General features: G+C 47.6%; 1 protein-coding gene across 1 annotated transcript in view; it reads left to right on the forward strand.

Moving 5' to 3' along the window:
• Positions 1 to 23,746, forward strand: part of DTYMK (deoxythymidylate kinase) — a 29,555-nt gene extending 5,809 nt beyond the window's left edge. The window contains exons 3-5 of the mRNA XM_082249335.1: positions 9,347 to 9,437; positions 21,849 to 22,046; positions 23,606 to 23,746. Of these exons, the coding sequence (XP_082105461.1) occupies positions 9,347 to 9,437; positions 21,849 to 22,046; positions 23,606 to 23,728 (412 nt within the window). The 3' untranslated portion in view covers positions 23,729 to 23,746. The remainder of the gene's footprint in view (positions 1 to 9,346; positions 9,438 to 21,848; positions 22,047 to 23,605) is intronic.
• The last annotated feature ends 1,289 nt before the right edge of the window (positions 23,747 to 25,035 follow it).

The following is a 25,035-nucleotide window of genomic DNA, read 5'->3' on the forward strand; positions in this document are numbered from 1 at the left end:
AAAAAGTTTGCTTGTACATCAGATGAGGCAGCTAAGCTTTATCTCCTTAGTTATGCCAAGCGGAAATTTTCTTGCAAAGTGAACAAACTATTTGCCTTAAAGGCAGGGCTCGAGTCCAGCGGGAATGCGCTCCTGTACTTTTTCTTCAGCAGGAACGCCGTTCCCGTTAAAAGCCACGTTCCCCCCAACACGATCCTGGCGCTATCTCCTGCTCTGGGATGGCGGGTCGGCAAGCCCAGATTGCAGGTTCCTGACCCGCCATCCCCGAGCACAGTGTGAAGAAAGGAGCAGCACTAGAGGAAGCAGCCGATGCTTCCTGTATAGTGCCAGCTCCTGTCACAGGCGGCGTGATACCAAATGTACTCCGCCTGTGACAGGAGCAAAACAGGAAGTATCTGCTCTGCAGATGAGCGAAGGAGAGGTAGAAGCAGGGGCGGACTGGGTCGGGCGGCAGGGAGGAAATTGCCCTCTGGGCTGCTCTGAATGCACTGTAAAACAGCGGCTTCCAGGGCCGACACACTTTTCAGCCTGTGGAGTGGATCACTGTGCCTAAGCTGTCTCACCACAGCCGTGATCGGGGCCACAGTGACAGCTACAGTGTTTTTGCTCCGGTCTCCTAATCGCTGCATTGCTGGTTCATGGTTCTCCCTTCCCTGTCTCCCATCGGCACTGTGTATCAGCAGGGACATGGAGGCTCCGCCTCCATGTTGCAGACAGCTCTGACTGGCTGCAGGAGGGATGTGGAGGCGGAGCCTTCATCTTGCCATTGTCCTGATTGGCTGCAAGAGGGACATGGGGGTGGGGGCAGGAGCTCAATTTTACCGGCTTCTATGTTGATTTCTGTGCAAGGAACAGCATTGCATGCAGTATAGTAAGTTGTTTTTTGTCTGTGTGCCAGGGACTCAACAAGGGGTGTTAAGGTGGCTGGGACTCTGGGAGGGTCTGGGGTATCGGGTGGGGGAAATTGAGCAGGATTAATTTTTGTGAGGGGATAATTTACAGGTGGCTGTTAAACTAGTGCTGATGTAGTTGCTCTGTGCATGCCAGTGGCCCCTGCAGTGAATTGGGGCTCATTAACGTTAGTGGTTGGGGAAGGGGGGGGACGGTAAAACTTTGAGTCACACTTTACCACCCCTGCCTCCAACCACTACTTCAGAGGGAGCATCCAAGGGTGTACACTTGCTGTCGCCGCATGGTAAGAATTATAGCCCCTGCTACTTTTTAGCAGGTATAGCACCTAACAAATATTAGCTGTTCGTGAAAGCTGCCCTGCAACCATAGGGATCAAGGGGATAAAGCAGGCAGTGTGGAGGCAATAAAATGCCCTCCAAAGAGAGATCCAAACTCCGATTGCTCTTCAGACACCGGCACGAATGTGAATGAGCCCTTTAAGACAGATGGCAGTGCTTATCACCCTCTGAGGCGCTTTCACACTAGCAGTGCTCTCTGAAAAGTGATCTGTATTTGAGCGCATTTAACAGGCTGTGGGGAAGCACTGTATTGTCTTCTCATTGCCTGATTTAACCCCACACTAGCACAGTTGCAGAGTGGCTCTATTCACCTGAAAGCAAAGCAAAGTAAACCTTTGTGGCTGCGATATGTATACACACCCAGCCGCTGCCTCTGCAGCTAAAGGGGAGTGATTGGAGGGTGGTAAAAGTGCAGCTCAGCTACAGGGTTTCACTTCCCCGCTCAATTACCGTTATACCCTTCACACTCCTGTCCCGTACATACTGCCCACCATAATATCCTCCACACTCCTCTCCTGTACATGGTGCCCACACTCATCTTCTGTATGTAGTGCTCACTGTCATACCCCACACACTCCTCTAATCTAAGCATATTTTATGGAAACAATTATTTAACCACACACCCTCCCCCCTGTTAACACAATTTGGCCACACCCGCTGTTCTCATCATGCATGCTACAAAAAAAGTTCCCATGAGCCACTAAAGTGTTAGTTTGACTTGAAGAAAAGGTGGCAACCCTACGCCTGGGCTGGGTGGTGGGATTAATAATGGGTGCTGGGCTGGGAAGCCCAGTAGTTTGCTTTTGTAGTGTTGTTTTAGGCGTGCATGGCTGCGCTGCGCCCTTCCACCTCATCTCAGGAAACGCTGCGCACTCTGGTGCAGGGCTCCTACGGGAGGCCTCAAGCTTGTGAAGTATTGAGACTGTGGGGCTGCACCCTTTCACCTCAGGGCACATGTCGACCCACAGCCCTTACAGAAGCCTGAAAAATCAAATGCCAGGCATCCTAATTGTTTTGCCATTTTAACTTTAGTCGCACACAACACAGGCTCTTGGAACTGCAGGGGGGTGCCCCGTAAGTAGGAGGGCTGGGATATGACCTTACCTACGTCGTATCCCTGCCACTCCTAAATCTGCTCTACTGCCGCCAGCACCAGACTCATGATGCTCTTGGCTGCACCGCAGACATGCCTAAACTAAAGGCTTCCTGGTGAAGCTGAATAAAAAGTCCCTGCCATCGTCCTATCAAGTGTGGAATGAGGACAAGGACAGAGCACAGGAGGCCCCCCCATGGATGGTATACGTTGTGTCTGAGCGAAAGCCGACTCTCTCGCCCAGCCCCCACAGAACTGCCCCGACTCGCCCCTGCCGGCTAGTTTGGGAACTCTGAGTCAGTTCAGCAGGCTTTTTCCAATCCAACCCAACCCAGCCAATAAACAGAGTACCTGGAACGGAGCTTTAGCCTGGGATGGGGGTCAGGAGGAGGTACAGAAGAGGGAGAGGGGGGCCAAGTCGCTGCACCATGGGTAGATGGAGATATGGAAGGGGGAGAAAAGAACAAGTGTGAGAGAGAAGACTAGAGGGGGAAATTTGCAACTCTAAATATACATTACCAGCCCTGGAGGACAGCCAGTTAGCAGCCACCAGCCATGCCTGCCTGAGGGACTCGGCAGCCAGCGATACCTGCAGGAACCCAATTCAATCCACTTAAAAAACAGAAGGGGTTCCGTCCCCTTCTGTCTGGGCAGATCAGATTGGAGGGCCCATAGAGTAGAGCGGGCTGTGTCTGCTCTGCATATGCTGACCTGAATCTGTTATCTGATCTGCCCGCTCCGCTCATTGTGGCCCGCGACTGGTTACCAAGTCGCTAAAGTGGCCCTCGCTCCTCAAAAGGTGTGTGTGTATATGATATAGAGATATATATATATATATAGTTTTATATATTTTTTTGAGGTGGGGGGTGGTAATCTTGGGTGGGTTCTCCCACTTTTTTCTCCCAGGACTTGACCCCTGTTTAAAGGTCAGCACTGAGGCTGTGCCTGCTCTGCAAGGGTTAACTGCTTGGCTTCTGCCAGTTCCATGACTTTACTTCAGGATGGGAGAGGGGCATCTGCATGTGTCTGGAACACAGAGAATCTGACCTAACCAGTAGTATCAAGTGAATAAAAAATGATTATAGAAGTACTTAAAAATTAGTTGTTTATCGTTTATCTTGATAGGCATGAACATGGTGGTCTTTTTTTTTTTTTTTTTGGCACAAATATTGGTTGACAACTGTAGCAACTGTAGTGTTGTCAAAGATCAACTTCAGGCAAACTGATAAAAATACACACACAAAGCTCCTACAGTATATGGGAGCAGGTTTACCTACCAAATGATTTGTATTTTTGTCCATACAGTCCTCAGACATACACAGCCTCTTGGCAGGGGAGAAGTCCTGATTTTTCTCTGCTGCAGTTAAGTAACAAAGGTCTTGCCCCTCCCCCTGCCTTGACTTCACAATGGATGATCAGAAACAGGCTGATGAGCTAACCTCTGCTCTTATCAGGGTGTTCTTTTGTTTGCACTTGAACACTGCAGCACAACTGCTTCTTGTGCTGCTTTTCTTTCTCCCAGTTGGAGCTCTGCTGTACAGGAACTGCAAGAAGCTCATACCAGTCAAAAATGTTTATGAACGTTGCTTCCATAATAGAGCTGTGTATTTTTGTATCTGCCTGGAATTTAGCTTTAAATAGTTTTTCTCTATCATTCATTGACGGGCACAGTTCCCTGATCCATATCAGTAGGGTTATACTGCCCCCTACAGGAGTAGGACACTAGGCAGAAAAAATGTTCTGGCTACGCCTATTAGCAGTCTCGGAGGGTACAACCTCTTCCTGCATAGGATGTCAGTTTTAATCTGCCTAGTCAGGAGTAAGGACCTAATTCCTTGCTGGGATCTTTGGTCCTGGCATAAAAGTATTTTTTTATGTAGAATTTTTTTTTTTTTTTTTTTTTTTTTTAAGCTAGCCTTTCTTCTGAATTTTTTCCTGTGATCTTCAAGCAACTATGCCTGGCTGGGCGACGGGCTGGATATCTAGATCCAGTGGTCACCTCAGTCTGGCCAGCGAGTGCGTGCAGGCCTTAGCTCCACGCTGGGTTTTCCTGCAACATAGTCCCACTGGACGAGGACTGGTCCCTCGAGTTAAACATCTCGCCAGGACGCACACAAAAGGGTCTATGCTTATGTCGCAGCATTCCTATTTGGCCGACAGCCCCCCCCCCACTTCGGTGGCGTGGGGTCCTGTCAGGAGATGGCGTCCCCCTATGTTCCTGGTATGGTGAGTAAAAGTACCCCCCTTCTCTGGTGGATTTTGGGGTGGACGCAGGCCCCCCTCCCTGGGATGATCGGACCCTCACACTCCTAGGTTTCCCTCTGTCCTGTTGACTCCTCCCTCCCTCCACGTGGGGGACTGTTTGGGCCTACTTTGGGCTGGGACCTCCTTTGCTGGCCACATGGGGGGTCGGGAGTGCACTGTCAGCGGTGCTCGACCGATCGCCTCAGTGAGGTTCCTGCAGCTGGCTGGTGTTAGATGGAGGGGGTCCCCCTGTGGGTCCTGGTTACCGCGCGGGGCCGCCATTTTCCTGTAGCCTCGTCTGCTTCTATGGTGGCGGCCATCTTGGTACACCCGTTTTCGGCCATTTAGCTGTGGATTTTTTGCTGTGAAGGCCGGTGGGTGTGCCTGAAGGTGTTCTTTTGGTGGGAGGAGCCCCTCCCTTCACCTCAGGCAGCTTCCTGGCTCACTTCCTTTCATTGAGCCACCGCTGAGACTTCCTAATCCAATGCTTATCTGGGGACAGTGGTTACTGAGGGTGATCTCTCGACTTTTTTTTTTTTTTTTTTTTTGCAAATTTTGCTGGCTGGTTTCTCAGGTTCAGTATGGACCCTGCAGGCCATGTGTTCCCCACCTGACCCTCTCACAGGCGCTGGTGGATGCACTGGTTGTTTCGGTGCGTGGCACCCTACAATTTGGAGGACGCAGCGGCGGCTGTGCTTGGTGCGCAGGAGGCATCTGGCACTCGCATGCCATCCGGAGCAGCTTATTTTGCTAGCATGCTCATGTAGGATGGGACTGTCTGAGACATTCCCCTGGGGTGTCTAAGTGGCTGCTAGACATTACCCTTTTGAGGTGTCTCTGGTAAAGTGGACTGTTCTGCCTATGGTGGATGTACATTCTCCAGGCTGGATAGGACTACCGTTGCTCCGGTGGAGGAATCCCTGTCCTTTTAAGGACTTGAGGGATAGGATGGCACAGGCTGTGGCATGTGATCTGTACTCCCTGGCGGGGTCTGCACTGGGAACAGTGTTCATGATTGCCCTTGCCACGCAGACTCTGCCTAATGGGTCGAGTTCCAACGCCATGTCTTGGTGAGGGGGAACTTTGGACTAGCTGGCGCAGGGGCTGCAATTTTTGAGATGCAGCGCTGGACACTGCTCCTTTTTATATGGGTCACCTTTCGGTGGTGATTGGCGTATACTTGACCGAAGTGTTGGTCTGCGGATCAAACTTCTAAGAAGGCCCTAATGGATCTCACTTTTCAGGGGGATCGCCTGTTTGGTGCTGCCCTGGATGACATTATATAAGGGTCTCACGGGGGGGGGGGGGGGTAGAGTGCCTTACTTCCACAGGCTAACAAGGGTGAGGGAGCCCGTCTGCGACGAATGCCCTCCTTGTCGGCTCACAGTTTCTTCGTCCCACTGGCGAAGTCCTTCAAGACTTCCTCGGGTGGTTCCAAACCGGCAGCTGGGTTCGGGAGGTCATGCGGTCCAGTTGCAAGATAGCGTTTCGATTCTTTTTTTTCCGATAGGGTTTTCCCTTCCAATGTACGGCTGTCCCCAGATCGCTTGCCAGGCACTCTTGGGGCAGTTCAGGCTCTGGTTCAGCAAGCTGGACCTACTGGCCCTTTTGATGGTTCCGTGCGGATCAAAAATTCAAGATGGTATCGGTTTGCACGATGGTGACTTCCCTATGTCAGGGGGATTCCTGGCCACCATAGACATCAAGATGCCTACCTTCACATCCCGTTATGTTCAGGACACCAACGGGTTATCCATTTTTGCAGTAGGGTAGGATCTCTGTTTGTGGCGTTTCCCCTTGGTCTCGCTTCTGCTACTTGGGTCTTCACAAAGGCGTTGGCCCTGGTCCTGGCGCTGTTGTAGCAGCGGGGTGTATTTTGTCCTGGTTTCCTGACCGATCTGCATCTCCGTGTGGGTCCCCTACGGTGCTGACAACGAATTTGGAAGTCACCATGAGAATTCTGGAGGAGTTCAGGTGGGTTCTGAACCTTCAGAAGTCATCCCTGGTCCCTTCCATGAGACTGGACTATCTGGGCCTGACTTTGAACTTGTCCTCAGTCTGGATGTTTTCTCATTTTGGGAAAACACTCTTGGAAACTCAGAGACTGTGGTTCAACTGTTACTGTACAGCACATGGTCGTCTCTTCGGACCTACCTGCGAGTTCTGGGGTTGTTGGTGTTGTCTTTTGAGACGGTTAATCCCTCTTGAGGATCCCCCAGAAGGCAATCCTTCTAGAATGGGACTAGAATCCAAACTCTCTGGACATTCGGATCCGGCTGAGCCTGGTGACCAGGGAGTCTTGAGGTGAGAATCCTTCCCCTTTTTACTGGACAATTGTCACCGCAGATGCAAGCCTGTCTGGGTGGGGAGGAGTCCTTGGCAGGTTCTCTGCTTCGGGAGTATGGTCCCTGGAGGATTCAGGTTACAGATTTAATGTCCTGGAGATGAGAGCGATCCGGTTTTGCCTAGTTAACTGGATCGGGCACCTGCAGCTGTCCAGTGCACATTCCATCAACTACGCCACGACCGTGGCTTATGTCATTCACCAAGGGGGCACCTAGGGTGTCCTTGCTTCCTTGGAAGGGACAGGCATTCTTCGTTGGGCAGAGTGCCTTGTTCCAGCTCTCTCCGCTGTTCCCTTTCCAGGTGTGAAATATTTGCAGGCGGATTGCCTCAGTCGACAGGCCTTGGATGCAGGGGAATGGTCCCTTCATCCAGAGGGGTTCCAGCGGTTGTGCCTTAATTGAGGCACGCCAGACGTGGACCTGCTGGTGTCGCATCTACTGGATAGTGGCCCGCTCCCAGGACCCTCTGGCGGGTGCAATGGTGGCGCCATGGGTTCTGTCATAGGCAAGAACATTCGCTAAATTCAACGTGACCAATGCTGAGAAGTTTAGCTTGGTCCCCTGCGCAAAAAAATGGTCGGGTGAGATCACGAATGGGCCAAGGTCAGTATCGGCTGCTGTCTGCCTTTCCTCCTCCAAGTTGCTGCCAAGAATTCTTTGCAGGATCGAGGTGGAAGGGATTCCGCCCATTCTCGTGGCTCCAGACTGGCTTCGCTGAGCTTGGTACGCTGACCTGGTCAGGCTAGCCGCAAACGCTCCTTGGTGGACACTTCCTCTCAGGGAGGATTTATTGTCTCCAGGGCCAATCTTCCATCCAGTTTTACCGTCGCTGGCTTTGCCGGCTTGGCTGTTGAAAGCCAGGTGCTGAAGGACAGAGGATTGTCTTCTTTAGGGATTCCCACCCTGCTTGAAGCGCGGGAAGCAACTTCTTGGATGATTTTTTTTATCATACGAGAAAGTCGTATATTGCGTGGTGGGAGTCTTTGGGCTCCCCCCCCCCCCCCTCATCCTTGGTGGCCCGGTTCTTGGCTTCCGTCAACGGGGAGTTGATCAAAAGTTGGCCTTGAGTACTGTCAAGGGTCAGGTTTTGGCAAATTTCTTCCAAATGCTGCTGGCTGCCGGTTCCCTGGTGCGTAACTTCTTCCAGGGGGTGTGACACTTGGTACTTCCGGTGCGACCTCCGTCACCAGCTGGGGACCTTGATTTGGTGCAGTCGGTTCTTAAAGAACCTCCTTTTGCAAGTATTCAAGGGTATCCCCTTTCTACCTTATTACAGAAGGTGGCCTTTTTGGTTGCGGTCACTCTGCGCGCAGGGTGTTGGCACTGGCGACATTGTCCTGTTGTTCCCCCCCCCCCCCCATATATTGGTTCATGGAGACAAGTGGTTCTTTCGCCCAGATCCGTCCTTCCCTCCGAAGGTGGTTTCTAGTGTTCACTTGAACTAGGACATTGTATTATCTTGTGTCCTAAGCCCTCACATCCTAAGCAATGTACATTTCATACTCTAGATTTGAGTTCGGGCACTTAAGGTGTACTTGGCGAGTGAGTCTTTTCCTGAAGTCAGGTACTTACGGAGGGCCCATGAACAGGACTGCAAGTGTCTGCTGGGACTTTCCAGAAGGATCGGACAGACTGTGGTGCAGGCTTATTAAATTAAGGGTCAGGTCCTACCTTTCCCTGTTTCAGTGCATTTTACTCGGGCGCCTAGTGCTTCCTGGGCTTTTCGTCTGTGCAAGACGGCTACCTGGCAGTCTGTTCACCAAATTTTATAAGGTGGATGTGCTGGCATCTGCAGATGCCTCTGTTGGCCGCAAAGTTTTTCTGGCTGCTGTCTGGAGGGCTTTTGGCCTTCCTTGATGGTGTTTACTGTTTTAGGTGGGCCTCATCTTTTGTTCTGCTGAGTCCTATGTTGTCTTGTTGGCTATGTTTTTAGCATTGGGGACTTGTTCTTTTCTGCTGTTCCCACCCCTCATTTTATGGCACTGCTTTGGGACGTCCCTACTGATATGGATCAGAGAACTGTGTCCGTCAATGAACGATAGAGAACTGGATTTTTGACTTACCGTAAAATCCTTTTGTCTTAAGTTCATTGACGGACGCAGTACCCGTCCCTCTGACGCTGCTTTGATACAAAACGGACATCCTATGCAGGAATAGAGGGTGTACCCTCCGGAACTGCCCATAGCCGTAGACAGAACTTTTTTTCTGCCTAGTGTCCTACTCCTGCAGGGGGCAGTATAACCCTACTGATATGGTAAAGAGAACTGTATCTGTCAATGAACTTAAGAGAAAAGGATTTTACGGTAAGTCAAAAAATCAATTTTTTTGTTCTTTCTAGTACAGTTACAATATTATTAAAGCTTTATAGATCGAAATTAAGCCAGTATAACTTTTTTTTTTTTTTTTTTTTGTAGTCCTTTGATGAAAGAGAAGCTAAGGAGTGGTGTCACCCTTGTGGTGGACCGATACGCTTTTTCAGGAGTTGCATTCACAAGCTCCAAGAAGGTAATGTTTATACAAATGCCATGTAGAGCTGCATGATACTGGATAAAAAAACACAATCTTTTTGCATAGAATAAAGATCACGATTCTCGGCGTAACCTCTTTCATATTATACAAAATATTGGGCTAACTTTACTGTGTGTGTGTGTTTAAAAAAAAATAAAAAAAAAAACCTCAATATTTGGGGGTTCGAAGTAATTTTCTAGCAAAAAAAAATACTGATTTTAACTTGCAAGCAACAAGTGTCAGAAAAAGGCTTGATCTACAAGTTGGGTAAAGAGGCTCTCCAGACACCTGTCAAAAAGTCACTCGCCTGTCACACAGTCCAGCCATGAGCTCACCCCTGCAGTCTTCATCCTCTCCTCCCTTGGCGGCGCTGGCATTTTCACTATGGGCACCCGGCTGACAGCTTGTGGCTTTACAGCCGGGTGCCCACTGCGCATGCACGAGTTGTGCTGCGCATCCTGACTGGTGGACACAGTCTTCTGGGATCTGTCAGTGTTCCAGAAGACTGCAGGGAGGAGAACTTTTGTTCCCGAGTGCCGTGGCGCTCGAACGGTAGTGGGAGCAGATGGGGATGCACCGAAATGAAAATTTTGGGCCGAAAATGCAGGATGCCATTGGCCGAAAACCGAAAAAGGACTTTTTACCCCCAAATAATTTTAAAATAGATGGAACAGGAGCATACGCCAAAAACAGGCAGCGACGTACACCTGTCGCAGCCACCCTGTCACAGTATATGTACTGTGATGGGTTGACAATAGGTTAATTTAATTACCAATGGTATTTGTATTATGCAGCGTGAGGGGGTTAATGTATTTTCACTGCTGGTCACTCATCTATTAGTGACCAACCAGTGGCAGTTAATTGTGTTGCATTAGTGCAACCAGTATCAGTGTTAATTAACACTGGTTGCACTGATACTGGTTGCACTAATGCAGCACAAAGGGGTTAATTAACTGCCACTGGTCGGTCACTAATGCAGCAGTGGCAATACATTAACCCCTCATGCTGCATAATTAATACAAATACCAATGGTAAGCTGCCTCAGCTATCGCCCCTCCCCCCACATCAGCCTCAGCGTCCCTCTCCTACTCACTCAGCTCCTCCGGTCACGGTGTCCATTATTCAAAAGTCCCGCCTCTGGCCGGCCGCCCGCCTCCCGGTGATGTCACTACTACTACGATCTGTACATGAATGAACTGACACACCGGGCAGGCGAGCGGCCGCTAATAGCTGTCACTATGTGAGCCCTTCACTTCTCCAATTCCCTGACATTCCGGGCGGGAGGGCGGGGCCAGCGGCCGCCAATAGATATAACTATGTGATCCTTCCTGTCAGCTCAGCGGGACTGTGTGTGAAATTCTGTGACTGAGAACTGACCTGACACCGGGCAAGGGGAGCGGCCGCTAATAACTATAACTATGTGAGCGCTTCACTTCCCTGTCAGGCATGTATCTCCGCTGACAGGGAAGTGAAAGGCTCACATAGTTACAGCTATTAGCGGCCGCTCCCCCCTCCTGGTGTCAGGTCAGTTCTCATTCACAGAATTTCACACACAGTCCCGCTGAGCTGACAGGGAAGGATCACATAGTTCTATCAGCGGCCGCTCGCCCTGCTCTCCCGCCTGGTATGTCCCTTCATTCATGCACACATCTAGTAGTAGGGATGTCATTGAGAGGCGGGCGGCCGGCCAGAGGCGGGACTTTTAAAACCTGCCCTGCGCTGCTCCCTCCTCCTTCCTCACGGCGGCCATATTAATTTTGGCACTGTTAACCCATTTTCGGCCTATAATTTCGGTGCATCCCTAGGAGAAGATACCTGGAAAAATCGGACCCCCTGCTCCTCAAAAGTGCCAATTGTGCAAGAGGAGAGGGGGGCGAATCCTTAACAGGGAACTTCTTCTTTTGGGTGGAGTTTTGCTTTAAACTGCCCTCGTTTACAGACCGAAGTTCATCCCTTTGAGCTGAAAGAACCAAATGATACAATTATTTAGTTCTATCTCTCAGCGCTGAGCAGTGTTGATAAACATTTTCCGGCTGCTACTTTTTTAATTTTTTTTGACAGCTCTGAGCAGACAACGGCTCTGCACTTGTTTAACATGAATCATGGAAATGCCGGATTAGGATTGTGAGGAGGGGTTGAATTGAGATGTGCTCCCCCTTCTTTTTTTTTTTTTTTTTTTTTTTTTTACGATTATTCGTGCAGCTCTAATGCCACGTTAAAACTGTTGTGTTTCTCTCTTGTACTGTACAATGTGGATTTGGATACAATGAAAGCATTTCAAGAGGCCCCTATTACAGTTTTGGAAAGACAAGATGCTAATGTGTGTTTGTAATTTTGGACAACCTTCCGAATGATTGCCCTATACATTTCCAGGACAGCTACTGGAGAGATAATTGGTTCTCTTTTCAGGAAACAGGGCAAATAGGTTAAGTCATAACTTGGTCACCATGGCACCACATCCATATTTAGAAATTTTGAAAGAAAAGGTGTAGGACTTTAATGGTTGCCATCCATAACCCTAAACCCTACAAATGAGTACTTCAGAAATAAGAAAATGTACAAAAGTTTATTAACAACATTGATCAATTAAAAAATTCCTTAACTTTTTGCTGTAAATGTTGCATTTTTCATAGTGTACAACAGGGCTCGACAAACCCCAAGCGCCAGGTCGCATTGGCGACTAGAATTAGCGACCTGGCGCCTCGGGTGCACTGCAAGAGGTGTCCTGTCCCTTTTGCGCCCCCCCCCCCCCAACCACTCACCGAGTGCACGGACTTCCGCGCCGTCCGAAAATTGAGGCAGCGACTTTTCTGCCTTCTTCAGTGAGAGAACGGGGAACTGGCGCCCTCTTGTGGTGGCCGGGAGTTTTTCCTCATCGCCATGCCACAGCCGAAGGCCCCTTTCACACGGGCTGTCTGATCAGGTCCGCCTGTCAGTTTCTCAGGCAGACCTGATCGGACCCTTCAGTCTCCTCTATGGAGCGGTAATCTGCCGCCATCTGATCCTGTCTGCCAAAAACAGACGGTGGATCGGATCAGATGGCATTGAATGGAAACACAGACAGTCTGCCATTTTCTTGTAGTTTTCCATTGATTAGCAGGTGGCCATATTTTTGGAGCCTCTTCTGCCTGAAGGGGCGCACTAAATCTTTATCTGGGTTGTGGGGGACGTCTTCATTTTTTGTTTTTCCTGGACGCATGGACCTCTGATTTAAGACAGGTGGGTCCACGAGCTGATTCGGTTTGGCTATAAGATTGAGTTTCGGTCTTGTTCTCCATAGGGGAGTTTTTTCCTTCCAACCTGCATTTGTCCCCAGACTGCTTTTGTAGTCTCTTCGGGGCAGTACAAGATTTGCTACTGCAAGGAGTGATTGTACCGGTTCCAAACAACGTTTTTGGGGTTTTTATTCAAACCGGTTTACAGTTCCCAGGAAGGAAGGCAAAGTTTGTCCAATTCTGGATCTCCAATCCCTAAACTGCTTTGTGTGGGTACAGAAGTTCCGAGTCCATCCGTTTGGTAGTGGCATCCCTTCATCGAGGGGATCTTCTGGCCTCTATCGATATCAAGGGCCCTTAACTCCATATCCAGATATGTCGGACATCAACGCTTTTTCTGATTTGCCGTGGGTGAGGAGCATCCTCAATTTGTGGCGTTTACCCTTTGGTCTCGCCACAGCTCCTCGGGTGTTTACAAGTGTTGGCCCCGGTGTTAGCATTGTTGCGACAGAGGGGAAATGCGGTGCTAGGGTACCTGTATGATCTTTTACGAGCCTCCGTCTGCTCTACAGGACAACCTGGACATCACTGTGCAGACTCTGAATCTCCAGAAGTCTGCTCTGGTTGCGACCAACCACCAGGTTGGACTATCTGGATCTGCCTCTGGACTCTGCTTAAGCCAGGGTGTTTCTTCCGCTGGACAAGCTCTAGAAGCTGCAGGATGCCATTTGAAATCTGTTGTCCAGCAGTCCAGAACTCTGCGGAGAGATATTCTTGCTAAGTGGGACAAGATTCCATTGTCTCTGGACAATCTGATCCTGTTGAGCAGGGGTACGAGAGTATCTCTAATTTGATGGCTTCGCTCTCCGACAGGGAAATTCCTCCCTTACCCTGTACTGGACGGTGATCACCATGGATGCCAGCCTGTACGGGTGGGGAGGTGTTTTGGGCATGGACTGTGCTCAGGGGGTTTGGACTCTGGAGGCGCCCACTCCAGGCTACCTATCAACGTACTGGAACTGTGGGCGATCTGACTTTGTCTAGACTATTTGACAGTTTTGTCTTCAGGGGTGTCTGGTACAGATTTAATCGGCCATGGCATATGTCAATCATCAAGGGGGCACAAAGTGTCCTTGCGGCTCAGGAAGTAGCTGGCAATCTAAGGTGGGCGGAACATTTAGTTCCAGCTCTCTGCTGTACATATTCCAGGGGTGGAAAATTGGCAGGCGGATTACCTCAGTCGACAGGCCATGCCAAGAACACACTGGTGGCTCCTTGGAGGCAGTACCGTCTGATATACCCCTTTTCCACCCCTCAAACTTCTGCGAAGAATTAAGGAAGAAGGAATTTCGGTCATCCTTGTGACCCCCAGACTGGCCTCCGCCGGTTTTGGTACAGCTGGTCGCTGATGTCCCTTGATGACTCCCTCTCAGAGAAGACCTGTTGGCCCAAGGGCCGATTTTTTTTTTTTTTTTTTTTTCCCATCCTACTTTACAATCGCTGGCTTTAACGGCTTGACTGTTGAATGCCAGGTGTTGAAGGGGGATGTCTGACTCGGTGATTCCCACGCTATTGAATGCTAGAAAATCTACTTCTTGAAAGATTTACCATTGCGTCAAAGTCATATATATATTGCATGGTGTGAGTCTCTGGGGGTTTCTCCCCATTCCTTTTTGGTGGCCTGAATTTTGGCTTTCCTCCAAAGAGGTGTGGAACTGCGCCTGGCCTTGGGTAACATCAAGGGCCAGGTTTCGGCATTGGCAATTTTCTTTCAATGTCCTTTTTGGCTATGCATTCCTTGGCCTCGCACCTTTTGTTCCAGGGGATTGGCTACTTGGCTCGCCCCTGTGCAGTTTCCGTTGCCTCCGTGGGACTCCAATTTGGTACGGTCGGTTCTTCAGAAACCGCATTTTTGGAAATATTTATGAGATTCCTCTGCTTACATTGTCCCAGAAGGTAGCCTTCTTGGTGGCAATTCCGCACGCAGGGTGTCCGAGCTGGCAGCTTTGTCTTGTCATTCATCTTATTTGGTGGTTCACAGAGAAAGTGCAAGGTTGTCTCTGGTTTCCATCTAAATGAAGGCATTGTGTTGCCTTCCCTGTGGCCTTGCATTCTCAGGATGTGGTTCGGGCAATCAGGGTGTACTTGGTGGGAACCGAGTCGTTAAGGACCATTTCCAGGTGGATCAGGCAGACGGTAGTGCGGGCCTATTCAATTGAGGGTCAGGTTCCTCCTTTCCCTGTTGAGGCACATTCTACATGGGCGCTTAGTGCCTCCTGGGTCTTCCGCCATCAGACGTCAGTGATGCAGGTTTGCAAGGCAGCCACTTGGTGGTCTGTGCACACATTCACAAAATTTTACAAAGGAGATCTGCTGGCATCTGCAGGCCACTGCTGAGAGGACTAGTCCTCTTTGAGGGGTTTTTTTTTTTTTTTTTGAGCTCCAGTTGTTCCTGGCTAAGCTCCATGTTACCTGGTTGGCTAGGTTTAGCTTTTGAGAAATTTTTCTGCTGGGTTTCCCCCGTCCCCCCTCATGTTTGACGCTGCTTTGGGATGTCCCAATGATCAAGAGGATTCTGGAGCTGTGTCCGTCAATGAACGAAAGAAAATTTGGATTTTTGCCTTGCCGTAAAATCCTTTTTCTCTGATGTTCTTTGACGGACACAGCACCCACCCCTCTATTGGGTTATTTTTTCTTCTGACACTGCTTGCAACAAAACTGAATGCCTATAGCAGGAAGTGGGAGTATACCCCCCTGGGACTGCCCCATAGGCGTGGTAGTTTTTTTTTTTTTTTTTTCTCAAGTTGTCTTCTAGGAGAGCCCATGAGACCTAGGGCTCCTCCTACCAGGACAGGAAACACATTAACCCCATCAGACAAAAGGCGGTCCTCTAGACCTCACTCTTCAGTATTAGTGTTTCCTCCAGACAGGGGGTAACATGTTTCCTGGAACCGGGTTCTCTGTCTCATGGACTGTCCTTCAGAGACTTGGGGAAATGAATCTTACTTGCCTTCTCCTGCCCCGTGCGATACCTCTACTCACAGGTTAATGGTGGCAGCTCTTCTCCTGTCCTCAGGGCCTGGGGAGGGCCAGTACCATTGTTGATGTCCTGGGAAGCAGGAGGGAGTCTGTCTAGGGTGGTGGCGTTTCTGTAGGCAGCGTGGCTGGCTAGGCAGGGCATCTTGCTGAGCAGGGATAGTGCTGTGAGCACTTCTCATTCGGCTCCACTTGTAGGGTGGAAGGGGTAGAGCTGCTGCGATCCGTGCTGGCCCAGGAAGTGACTAGGTAATTTCCAGTTGTGGTGACGTCATTAGCGTAAACAGGAGATTCTAGGCGGCTGGTGTGGTGTTTAAACACCCAGCCGAGGCTGTGGACACCAGGAGCAGGATGGATTACTCTGCGGTTACTGCACAAGCAGCGGATGCAGGCTCTGGCACCAGCACCTCTCAGGTAAGCCTGGGGACTCTTACCCCTCGCACATCCTGTGGGATTTTTCTTTTTTCTCATCATAGCTGGGGGCCTGGTGATTAAAAGGGGCACACTTCCTTTCTCCTGCACTATGGTGTGTTAGGACATTTGGGTGGCAAAAATTTTACATTTTATTTATTTTTTGTCTTGCAGACTAAAGCGCCAGACAAGGTCTCGACGCAGATACACAAAAGGAAGTGCGCAGTCTGTGGGGCAAAGCTTAGCTCCTCTTGACGTAAAGCAGTCTGCCGCGCATGCATAGACAATTTCGTAAAATATGATCCTACTGTATCCTCTCAAAATATGTTGACTTCAGTTAGAAATGAATTGCCCTCTACCTTTTTAGTTCCTTTAAAGACCTTATTGACAAAATGCAGACTCCCACTCAGTCAAGGCTCAGTTAGGTCTATGGCTGGAACCCCACCGCAGTGTGTAGTTGAGGATCCGAGCAAGGGGTCTGCATCTCCCCATTCCTCCCAGGAGGGTGAGAGCCTAAGGATAGGGAATCTGTCAGGGGCTCTAGGTTTTAGAGGATGTGGATGATTTATTAAAAGCGGTCTGTTACAATAGAAATTAAAGAGAAGGTTCAATTGTCAAAGCATGATCTTGTGTATGAAGGAATGCATAAGAAAGCCATGGTTTTTCCTGTGCACAGTTCCCTTCTAGATACGATTCGTTTAGAATGCGAAAATCTTGAAAGGAAACCGTTTTTCCAGTAGCCTGAAAAGGTTTCCTTTTGACAGTGACGCAATGCAGCCATGGAACAAATATCCTAAGTTAGATGCCCCTCTCTCAAAAATTTCCAAAAAGATGGATTTAGCTTTTGGCGATATGGGTACACTTAAAGACCCCATGGATAATAGGGGATATCTTGCTGCGCAGAGCCTGGGAGGCATCTACGATTAGTCTCAAACCAACACTTGCATCTAAATGTATAGCCAGACACCTGGCAGACTCATTTGTCTGTCGGGACACCAAGGGATCAGATTGTTAAATCTTTTCCAATTCTGCTCCGGGCGGTAGGTTTTTTGGCTGATTCCTCTGCTGAGGCAGTTAGGTTGGCAGCTAGGACCTCTGCGTTGGTTAATTCAGCCAGAAGTCTCTGGCTTGAAACATGGTCAGGAGATCCTTCCTCTAAATAACGCGTGGTATCCCCCTGGCAAGTGACCATCTCATTGGTCCCAGATTACAGGAAGCTCTAGAACAGGGGTGTCAAACTCAATTTCATTGCGGGCCGCATTAGCATTATGGTTGTCCTCAAAGGGCCGGTTGTATCTGTAAGATTAGATGTCCAGAGCACCCTACGGCTCCTTACACCGTTACATGATATGTCAAGAGCCCCCCATCAGAAGTCAAAAGTTCCCCCCCCCCTCCTTCCTTACACCACAATGCACCCCCTTACCTTGTGCTGCTGCCAGGAAGAAGATGGGGTGAATCTGGGAAGAAGTTTAGGGTCTGGAGGAGAACCAGAAGGGCTGGAGTCAGCTTCCAGAGTCTGCTGAATTCTGAGACCAGGGGAGGCAGCTGCTGCTGACTGCTGAGAAGGGGGGGGGGGGAGAAAGACAACCCTTTCTCTCATCTCTGCTGCCGAGTACTGAGACAAGCTGGGGGCAGAGAGACAAGGGAGGTGCGGCAGCTGCAGGAGAGGTGTGAGGGCCACATGAAATGGCCTGGGGGGCCGCATTCGGCCCACGGGCCTTGTGTTTGACACCTGTGCTCTAGAACATACTGCGAAGAGTTTGTTTCCAGAAAAGAAAAAAATGAATTGCTACTCAGTTTTTTCGAGGGCAGGGGAGTAGACAGCAGGGTTCGCATCAGGGAGCCAGACCCAAGAAGAATTGGACTGGCCACAAAAGCAGAACAGCCCCCCAAAACACAAAGATTCATGCCGCAAAGTGGGAGGAAGATTAAAGGGCCTTCCTCCCACAGTGGAAGGAGATCACTTCAAGCCCTTTTATGGTGTCCTGGGGGCACAGACTGGAATTTGATTCTGGCCTCCAGGGATATGGTTTTATACCAGTCCAAGGATCAAGTGAAGGCTTCTGCCCTGGGTCTCCAGTTAGTAGACTTAATAGATCAGAATGTTTTGATCTTGGTTCCAGAAGCTAAGCAGGGCAAGGGATTTTATTCCCACGTCTTTGTAATAAAGAAGCCCCCGGTAGCTATCACCTAATAGTGAATCTGCGTGCTCTAAATCACTCAAAATACAAACCCTTTCGCATGGAATCGATAAGGAATTTGCTTTACCCAGGATGCTTCATGGCAATGCTGGACTTAAAGGATGCTTACGTTCACATCCCTATTCACCCAGCATACCAAAAGTATCTAATCCTAGCAGTGAAACTAGGATCAGAGATCTGACATTTTCAATTTCAAGCACAGCCCTTCGGGTTATCAGCCCCATGCATCTTTACAAAGGTCTTGGGGGAGGCGTTGGCTACGTTAAGACAAAAATCAATCCTGATTATCCCCTACACAGACAACCACATAGTGGCAAATTTGTATCAAAAGCTGGAAAGAGCTCTCCAGACAGTTCAGGAGTGTTTCAGGTCACTAGGCGGGATGGTCAACAAAGAGAAATCTTCTCTGAAACCTTCTCAAAGAGTGACCTATCTCGGATACAAATTGTCCTCGCTGGATCAAAAGATTTTTCTTCCAGAAATAAAGGATGCAAGGACGGCTCAGATGATGGCATCCTTGCAAACCAATCAGTGGGTCTCGCTGAGAGATCTCAAGAGCTGTATGCCTCATGACCTCTTACTTTCAGGCTGTGCCTTGGGGGTGGTTCCGACATCGCCCTCTAAAATTATTCCTGCTAAACTGTGATGGGTCTCTAAGTTCCCTGGAATGGAAGGTAAAAAGTCCCTCCAAAGTAAAAAGAACCCTGTGGTGTTGGAGGTCGCCACTTCACCTCACAAGAGGGCTGGAATGGGTCATTCCAATATCCCAGAGGATAACCACGGATGCAAGCGCCTTCAGTTGGGGAGCCCATCTTCAAAACGGTATAGCACAGGGACAATGGTCCCTGCTGGAAGCAGGAGCGTCACCCAATCAAAGGGAACTTCTAAGGCTCTCTGTACTGCCAGAAGTCTTTCAGGGCAGAAGTTAGAGGACACCATCTGCAGATCCAATCCGACGCCATTGCAACTGTGGCATACCTCAACAAACAAGGGGGTACGTGAAGTCAGACCTTGCAGGTCACAGCCCAAATGATTTTATCTTGGGCCGAGACTAATCTAGCATACATTTCAGCACTTCATCTTGAAGGTTCCCACAATTGTGTGGCAGATCACCTCAGTCGCTTCCGGGTGTGTCTGGACAATTGGTCCCTCAACAAGGAAACCTTTTCGGAAATTACTGCCAGGTGGGGCCTCCCAGAGGTGGATCTTTTTGCAAACCAAATAAACACCAAAACAGAGTTTTTTTTTTTTTTTTTTTTTTTTTTTTTTTTTTCCCGCTGAATCCAAGGGATCGGTCTCTGGGGATCAACGCTTTTGCGAATCCCTGGCCGTTCAGCCTCTGCTATGCCTTCCCTCTTATCAGACTAATCCCGGAAGTCCTCTGGAAATTCCTCTTGGAAAGACACCATCTTGATTCTGATAGCCCCCCTTGGCACAAAAGGCCATAGCCTCAGAACCTCCAATGACTCTTCCTTCGAGAACAGAGCCTGTTGTCTCAGGGTCCGGTGTCTCACCCGCAGGTGGCATCCTTAAACGGGACAGCTTGGTATCTGAAGAGCAGATACTAAACTCCCAGGGGTTTTTAGCCAAAGTGGTGAAAACCCCTATTAGTTCAAGAAAGCCTACCACTAGAGCTATATACTGCAAAGTTTGGAAGAGATTTAATTCTTGGTTGTCGGAGAATCAAAGATTATTCCCAGATGTTCCGTCTATTTTGGATTTTTTTTTTTTTTTCTTTTTTTCAGGAGGGTGCCGACAAAGGTCTATCCCTTAGTACCCTAAAGGTGCAGGCTGTGGCCATTGGTGTGTTTTTTTTTTTTTTTTTTTTTTTCTCCAGTACTCCCTTCTAGAAAAACCCATCATAGCTAGGTTTTTTAGGGCAATCCCCCGATCAAAACCAATAGTGTCAATTCATGTCCTTCTTGGGACCCATCTCTCGTTCTTCAAGCCTTGCTGACTGTTCCTTTCGAGCCTCTGAAGGATTTGTCAATAAAGTTACTCACACTGTGTTCCTAATTGCAGTTACGTCTGCTTGTAGAGTCAGTGAATTACAGGCCCTCTCAATTAGAGAGCCTTTCCTTATGATTTTTGATGAGCAAGTAGTGTTAAAAGCCGATCCAGGGTTTTTACCTAAGGTAGCCACTTCCTTTCATAGATCACAGTATATTGTACTGCCAACCTTTTTTGTAATACTCCAAAAAATGACGAAGTTTTAATTTTTTGGATGTCAGAAGGGTACTTCTAGCCTACCTGGAGGTGACCAAAACCTTTTTATGAAGTCTGAAACCTGATTTGTATTTTCTGGAATAAACAAGGTTAATGGAGCCTCTAAAGCCACCATAGCTACATGAAAAAGCAGGCAATTACTGAGGCCTACAAAGTTAGGAATCATATTCCCCCTTTTTTCAACGCACATTCAACGAGAGCCTTGTCTGCGTCCTGGGCCGAAAGGGCTGGTGCCTCACCGGAACAAATCTGTAGGCAGCTTCCTGGTCTAAAGGCCCGTACACGATCAGATTATCGAACGATCTGTCCGTTTTTTGTTGCATGCTAGTCTCATGTCGAAAGTGTTATTGTTATTTTCATATGAAATTTCCCGTATGATGATGTCATGTGTTGAATTGTTTTGTATGTGTTCTTTCGTTTCTGAGCATGCCTAGTCTTGCTCTTAAGATTTTTTTTTAGACGAAAACTGTACTAATTAAGCGAAAATCGGACATTGTGTTGACGTACGATAAAAATGCTATAGCCTGCACATCCAGTTTTTGTCGTCCGAAAATCTGTAATCAGCTGTCGAAAGCACTATACTAACAATCCGAAAATCGGCAGATCGTTCATCGGACGAAATTTCCCTTCTGATTTTCTTATCGTGTGTACGGGCCTTAAGTTTTCGACCTTTGTTAGAAATCGCCTGGACCTCCTCTCCTCCCAGGAGCAGGCATTTGGTCGAAAGATGCTTCAGGCACTACTCCCTTCCTAATCTGGTAAGTTCTGGCTCATCTCTTCATGGGCTGTCCTGGAAGATGACTTGAGAAAAGCGGAGTTGGACATACCGGTAATGCCTTTTCTGAGAGTCTTCCAGGACAGCTGGATTCCCACCCGGTAACGTCTTGTGTTGTGTATTTATTATGCATATGTTTTTACAGGATGTCCTACGATTCTCGAATACTGTAGGGTGAGGACTGCCTTTTATCTGGTGGGGTTAATGCGTTTCCTGTCCTGGTAGGAGAAGCCCTAGGTCTCATGGGCTGTCCTGGAAGACTCTTGGAAAAGGAGTTACCAGTAAGTCTAACTCGGCTTTTTTTTTTTTCCCTGCCTAGTGTTCTTCTGTAGAGGGCAGAATAACCCAGTGGTCAAGACTCTGGAGCTGTCTGTCAATGAACATCAGAAGTATTTTACGGAAAGACAAAAATTCAATTTTTTTTTTTTTTTTTCATAACTTTTTGGTTCTTCCAACACTAAAGACAAGCAATTAAAAAAAAAAAACTGAGAAAATGTCAAGCCATTTCAGAATGATTATTGTGGTTTTCCTTTTTTTTATACAGAATTTTTCCCTTCACTGGTGCAAGCAGCCTGATGTGGGACTGCCAAAGCCAGATCTTGTTCTTTTTCTGGACATAAGTTCTGAGGCTGCGGCTAAACGTGGAGATTTTGGAAATGAACGTTATGAGACAACTGCTTTTCAGCAGACGGTGCAGAAACGCTATGCGGAACTTATGGAAGACAGTTCTCTTAACTGGAAGGTGAGATGAATGCATACACCTGAACAGTCTACATATTAAATACACTTCTTGAATAATAATGGTTTATATAATATAGTTCCCAGGTTGCCTGCAGCTGCTTCTGCTTTGGAAGGCGAGAATTTTATTTTACTAGGATAGAAAGGACCCTAAAACTTGGATATTCATGTTCAAGGGTAATCATAACACCTTTTTAAAGCGGCTGTAAACCCAAAATCGCAAAAAAAAAAAACCTGCAAGACAGACATAATGAGCTAGTATGCATTGCATACTAGCTCATTATGTATTACTCACCTTAGAACGAAGCCCCAACACGGACCCCCGGACATCGCTGCGGGCGCTGCCATGATCCCTCGCCGTCTCTTCCGGGTTCGGCAGCTCCGGCGCTGTGATTGGCCGGAGCCGCGATGTCACTCCCGCGCATGCGCGCGGGGGTGATTTTCCGGCAAGAAAACTAGGTCCCCCCCGGACCTTCAGAGCGCATGCGCCGCTTGCGTGAGCGGCTGCATGCACTGCAAATATCTCCTAAACCATGCCGGTTTAGGAGATAATAATTGTACCTACAGGTAAGCCTTATTATAGGCTTACCTGTAGGTAAAAGTGTAAAGCGGGATACTACCGTTTTAAGTGATCTTAGAGTTCAACCTTCCCTGTTTTTTGTTACTCCCATTAGAAATCCTAATTTTATTTATATTTTTGCTGCGGTTTATAGTAATAGGGGGGAGGAGTCCCTGCTTAATGGGACATTGTAATGAAGGATGAAGCCATTACTTGCCTGCTAAAGTAACTAACTACTGGTTGCCAAGCTGTGTCTAACTTACAAATGCCGGTTAACAGCCTGTGCTTTTCTTTAGCGCTGTCAATGTTGGCAAAGGAAAGTTGATAACCGGCTATCCTGTGACAGGGGACATATTTACTCTGATAATCAGGGCATTGATTCACTGCAACACTAGTGGTGCCCATCAATGCCATTGCATCAGTGTCCCATCAATGCTGCCTCATCAGCAAAAAAAAGTTACTTATTTGCAAATTAAAAAAAAAACAAAATCGGCACTCTTTTCCTCATGCTGACAGCATGAGGAGAGCTGATAACCAGCTTGTCTAAAAGGGACATGGGCACTGATGATCAGTGTCCTGATTACCAGAGCTGCCAGTAGTGCCCACCAGTGCAGCCTCATTAGCGTACATCAGTGAAGGAGAAAAATTACCTATTTGCAAAATGTTATAAAAACCGAAAGCTTGTGGGGTTTTTTTTTTTTTGTTTTTTTTCCCCTCAGTCTTCGTTTGTTTAGCAAAAACCCAGTGGTGATTAAATACCACCCAGAAGAGAGCTCTATTTCTGTTTAAAAAAAAAATTTGAGTACAGGGTTTCATAAACGTGCAATTTGTCATTCAAAAATTGGCCTGGGCGGGAAGGGGGTTAAAAGTGCCCAGTAGGCAAGTGGTTTACACAAAGCCATATGTTTGTCAACACACTGCAAAGAAGAAAGTGGGTCCTTCAGGATTTTCTTCAAGGATAAAGTAACTTTGATTTGCTGATTTTAATATTTTTTTACAAACAGGTGATTGATGCAGCCCAAAGTATGGACGAAGTCCACAGTGCAATTCGACAACTAAGTGAAGACATAATACAGGAAGCCAAAGATCAGCCAATTGGGAAGCTCTGGGTTGAGTCTGATTCATGAATTTAGAATGTTGATCACTTAGACTGACACCTTTCCTGCTCAGAATGGAGTTGTTTTTAATGGGAAATGTCCTTTCACCTTCCCAACACTAGATCTGGAAAAGCTTGTTTTTAATTTGTTTATTTAATATATTTTTTTTTTTAAGCAGCAGTAATGATCTGATTGTCCACTTTTGTATTGTGTGCAGAAATGTGTTCAAGGATTTGTGTTTGGCTGTCTTTCTCAAAGACAACCTGAACGCACTGTACTTTTTTTTTTTTTTTTTTTTTTTGTTTTTTTTTTTTTTGTTACCTTTGCTTAAGGTTTATAGGCTTAAAAAGATTGTGCTGCTTTGGTATTCACATTAAATTTTAGGAGACAGAAAAGCTGCTCAGATGTTGTAATATGCTATGTTTATATAAATCTACACAAAAGCAATGAAGGTATTTTATTAACTTTCCAAACTGTATATAAAATGTATATTTTAGGCTGTACATTGCTTTATGATAAAACTGTAAATTTATCAGACCAGCATTTCTTAAAGTATGTTCCTTACCAAGACTTAAGACTGTTTCAGTAGTTCAGTAAAGTGACCACTCTGCTTCTGTAGAGTGGAGTGGGGAGGTTGTAAAGAGGGCCCTGTACTACTAGACCCATAATCCATTCATAGCCTAGATCTGTTTATGGGCTTTATCCATGTACGATTTACTCCTAAATCAACATGTTTGCATGACCGTACAGGAAGTGAGTTGGGCTTAAATTCTAGAAAAGGCACAGTGGCAGTTATTGGAGCGAAAACAATATATTCGCAGGGAAGGTGGGTTCTTTTAGGTAGCATTCCAAACCTTTTTGATTCTGGATTGTGGTATAGGGGTTAGAACCTGTCAGGCTTTTATTGCCATGTCACTATTGTGGAGGTATCCCCTCTCTTCCACTCCTTGGTGGTACACCTGTCGTGAAACAATTAGTGAGAGGAAATCTTCCTGGGACACAGTAAGCAAATACAGACCAATGGATCACCCACAGTGCAAAAAAAAACTGGAATTGTTGCTTACCTCCTATCAAGATGGCATCAAAGTAAAGGAAAACCTTTTGTAAGAAAATAAACAGCCGCACATCCAGGAATTCCAATTGCCTTTAATTTTCAAAGTTATGACACCCAACATAGGGTCACGTAGACGCGTTTCACACATATATCTTGTGCTTAATCATTACCATTAGGTAATAATTAAGCACAAGATGTATATGTTGGTGTTATTATTCTGGAAATTTAAAGGCAATTGGAATTCCTCGATGTGCGGCCATTTCTTTTCTTACAAGTTTTCCAT

Source organism: Pelophylax lessonae (assembly GCF_965119305.1).
Source record: "Pelophylax lessonae genome assembly, chromosome: 3".
Lineage (NCBI taxonomy): Eukaryota > Metazoa > Chordata > Amphibia > Anura > Ranidae > Pelophylax > Pelophylax lessonae.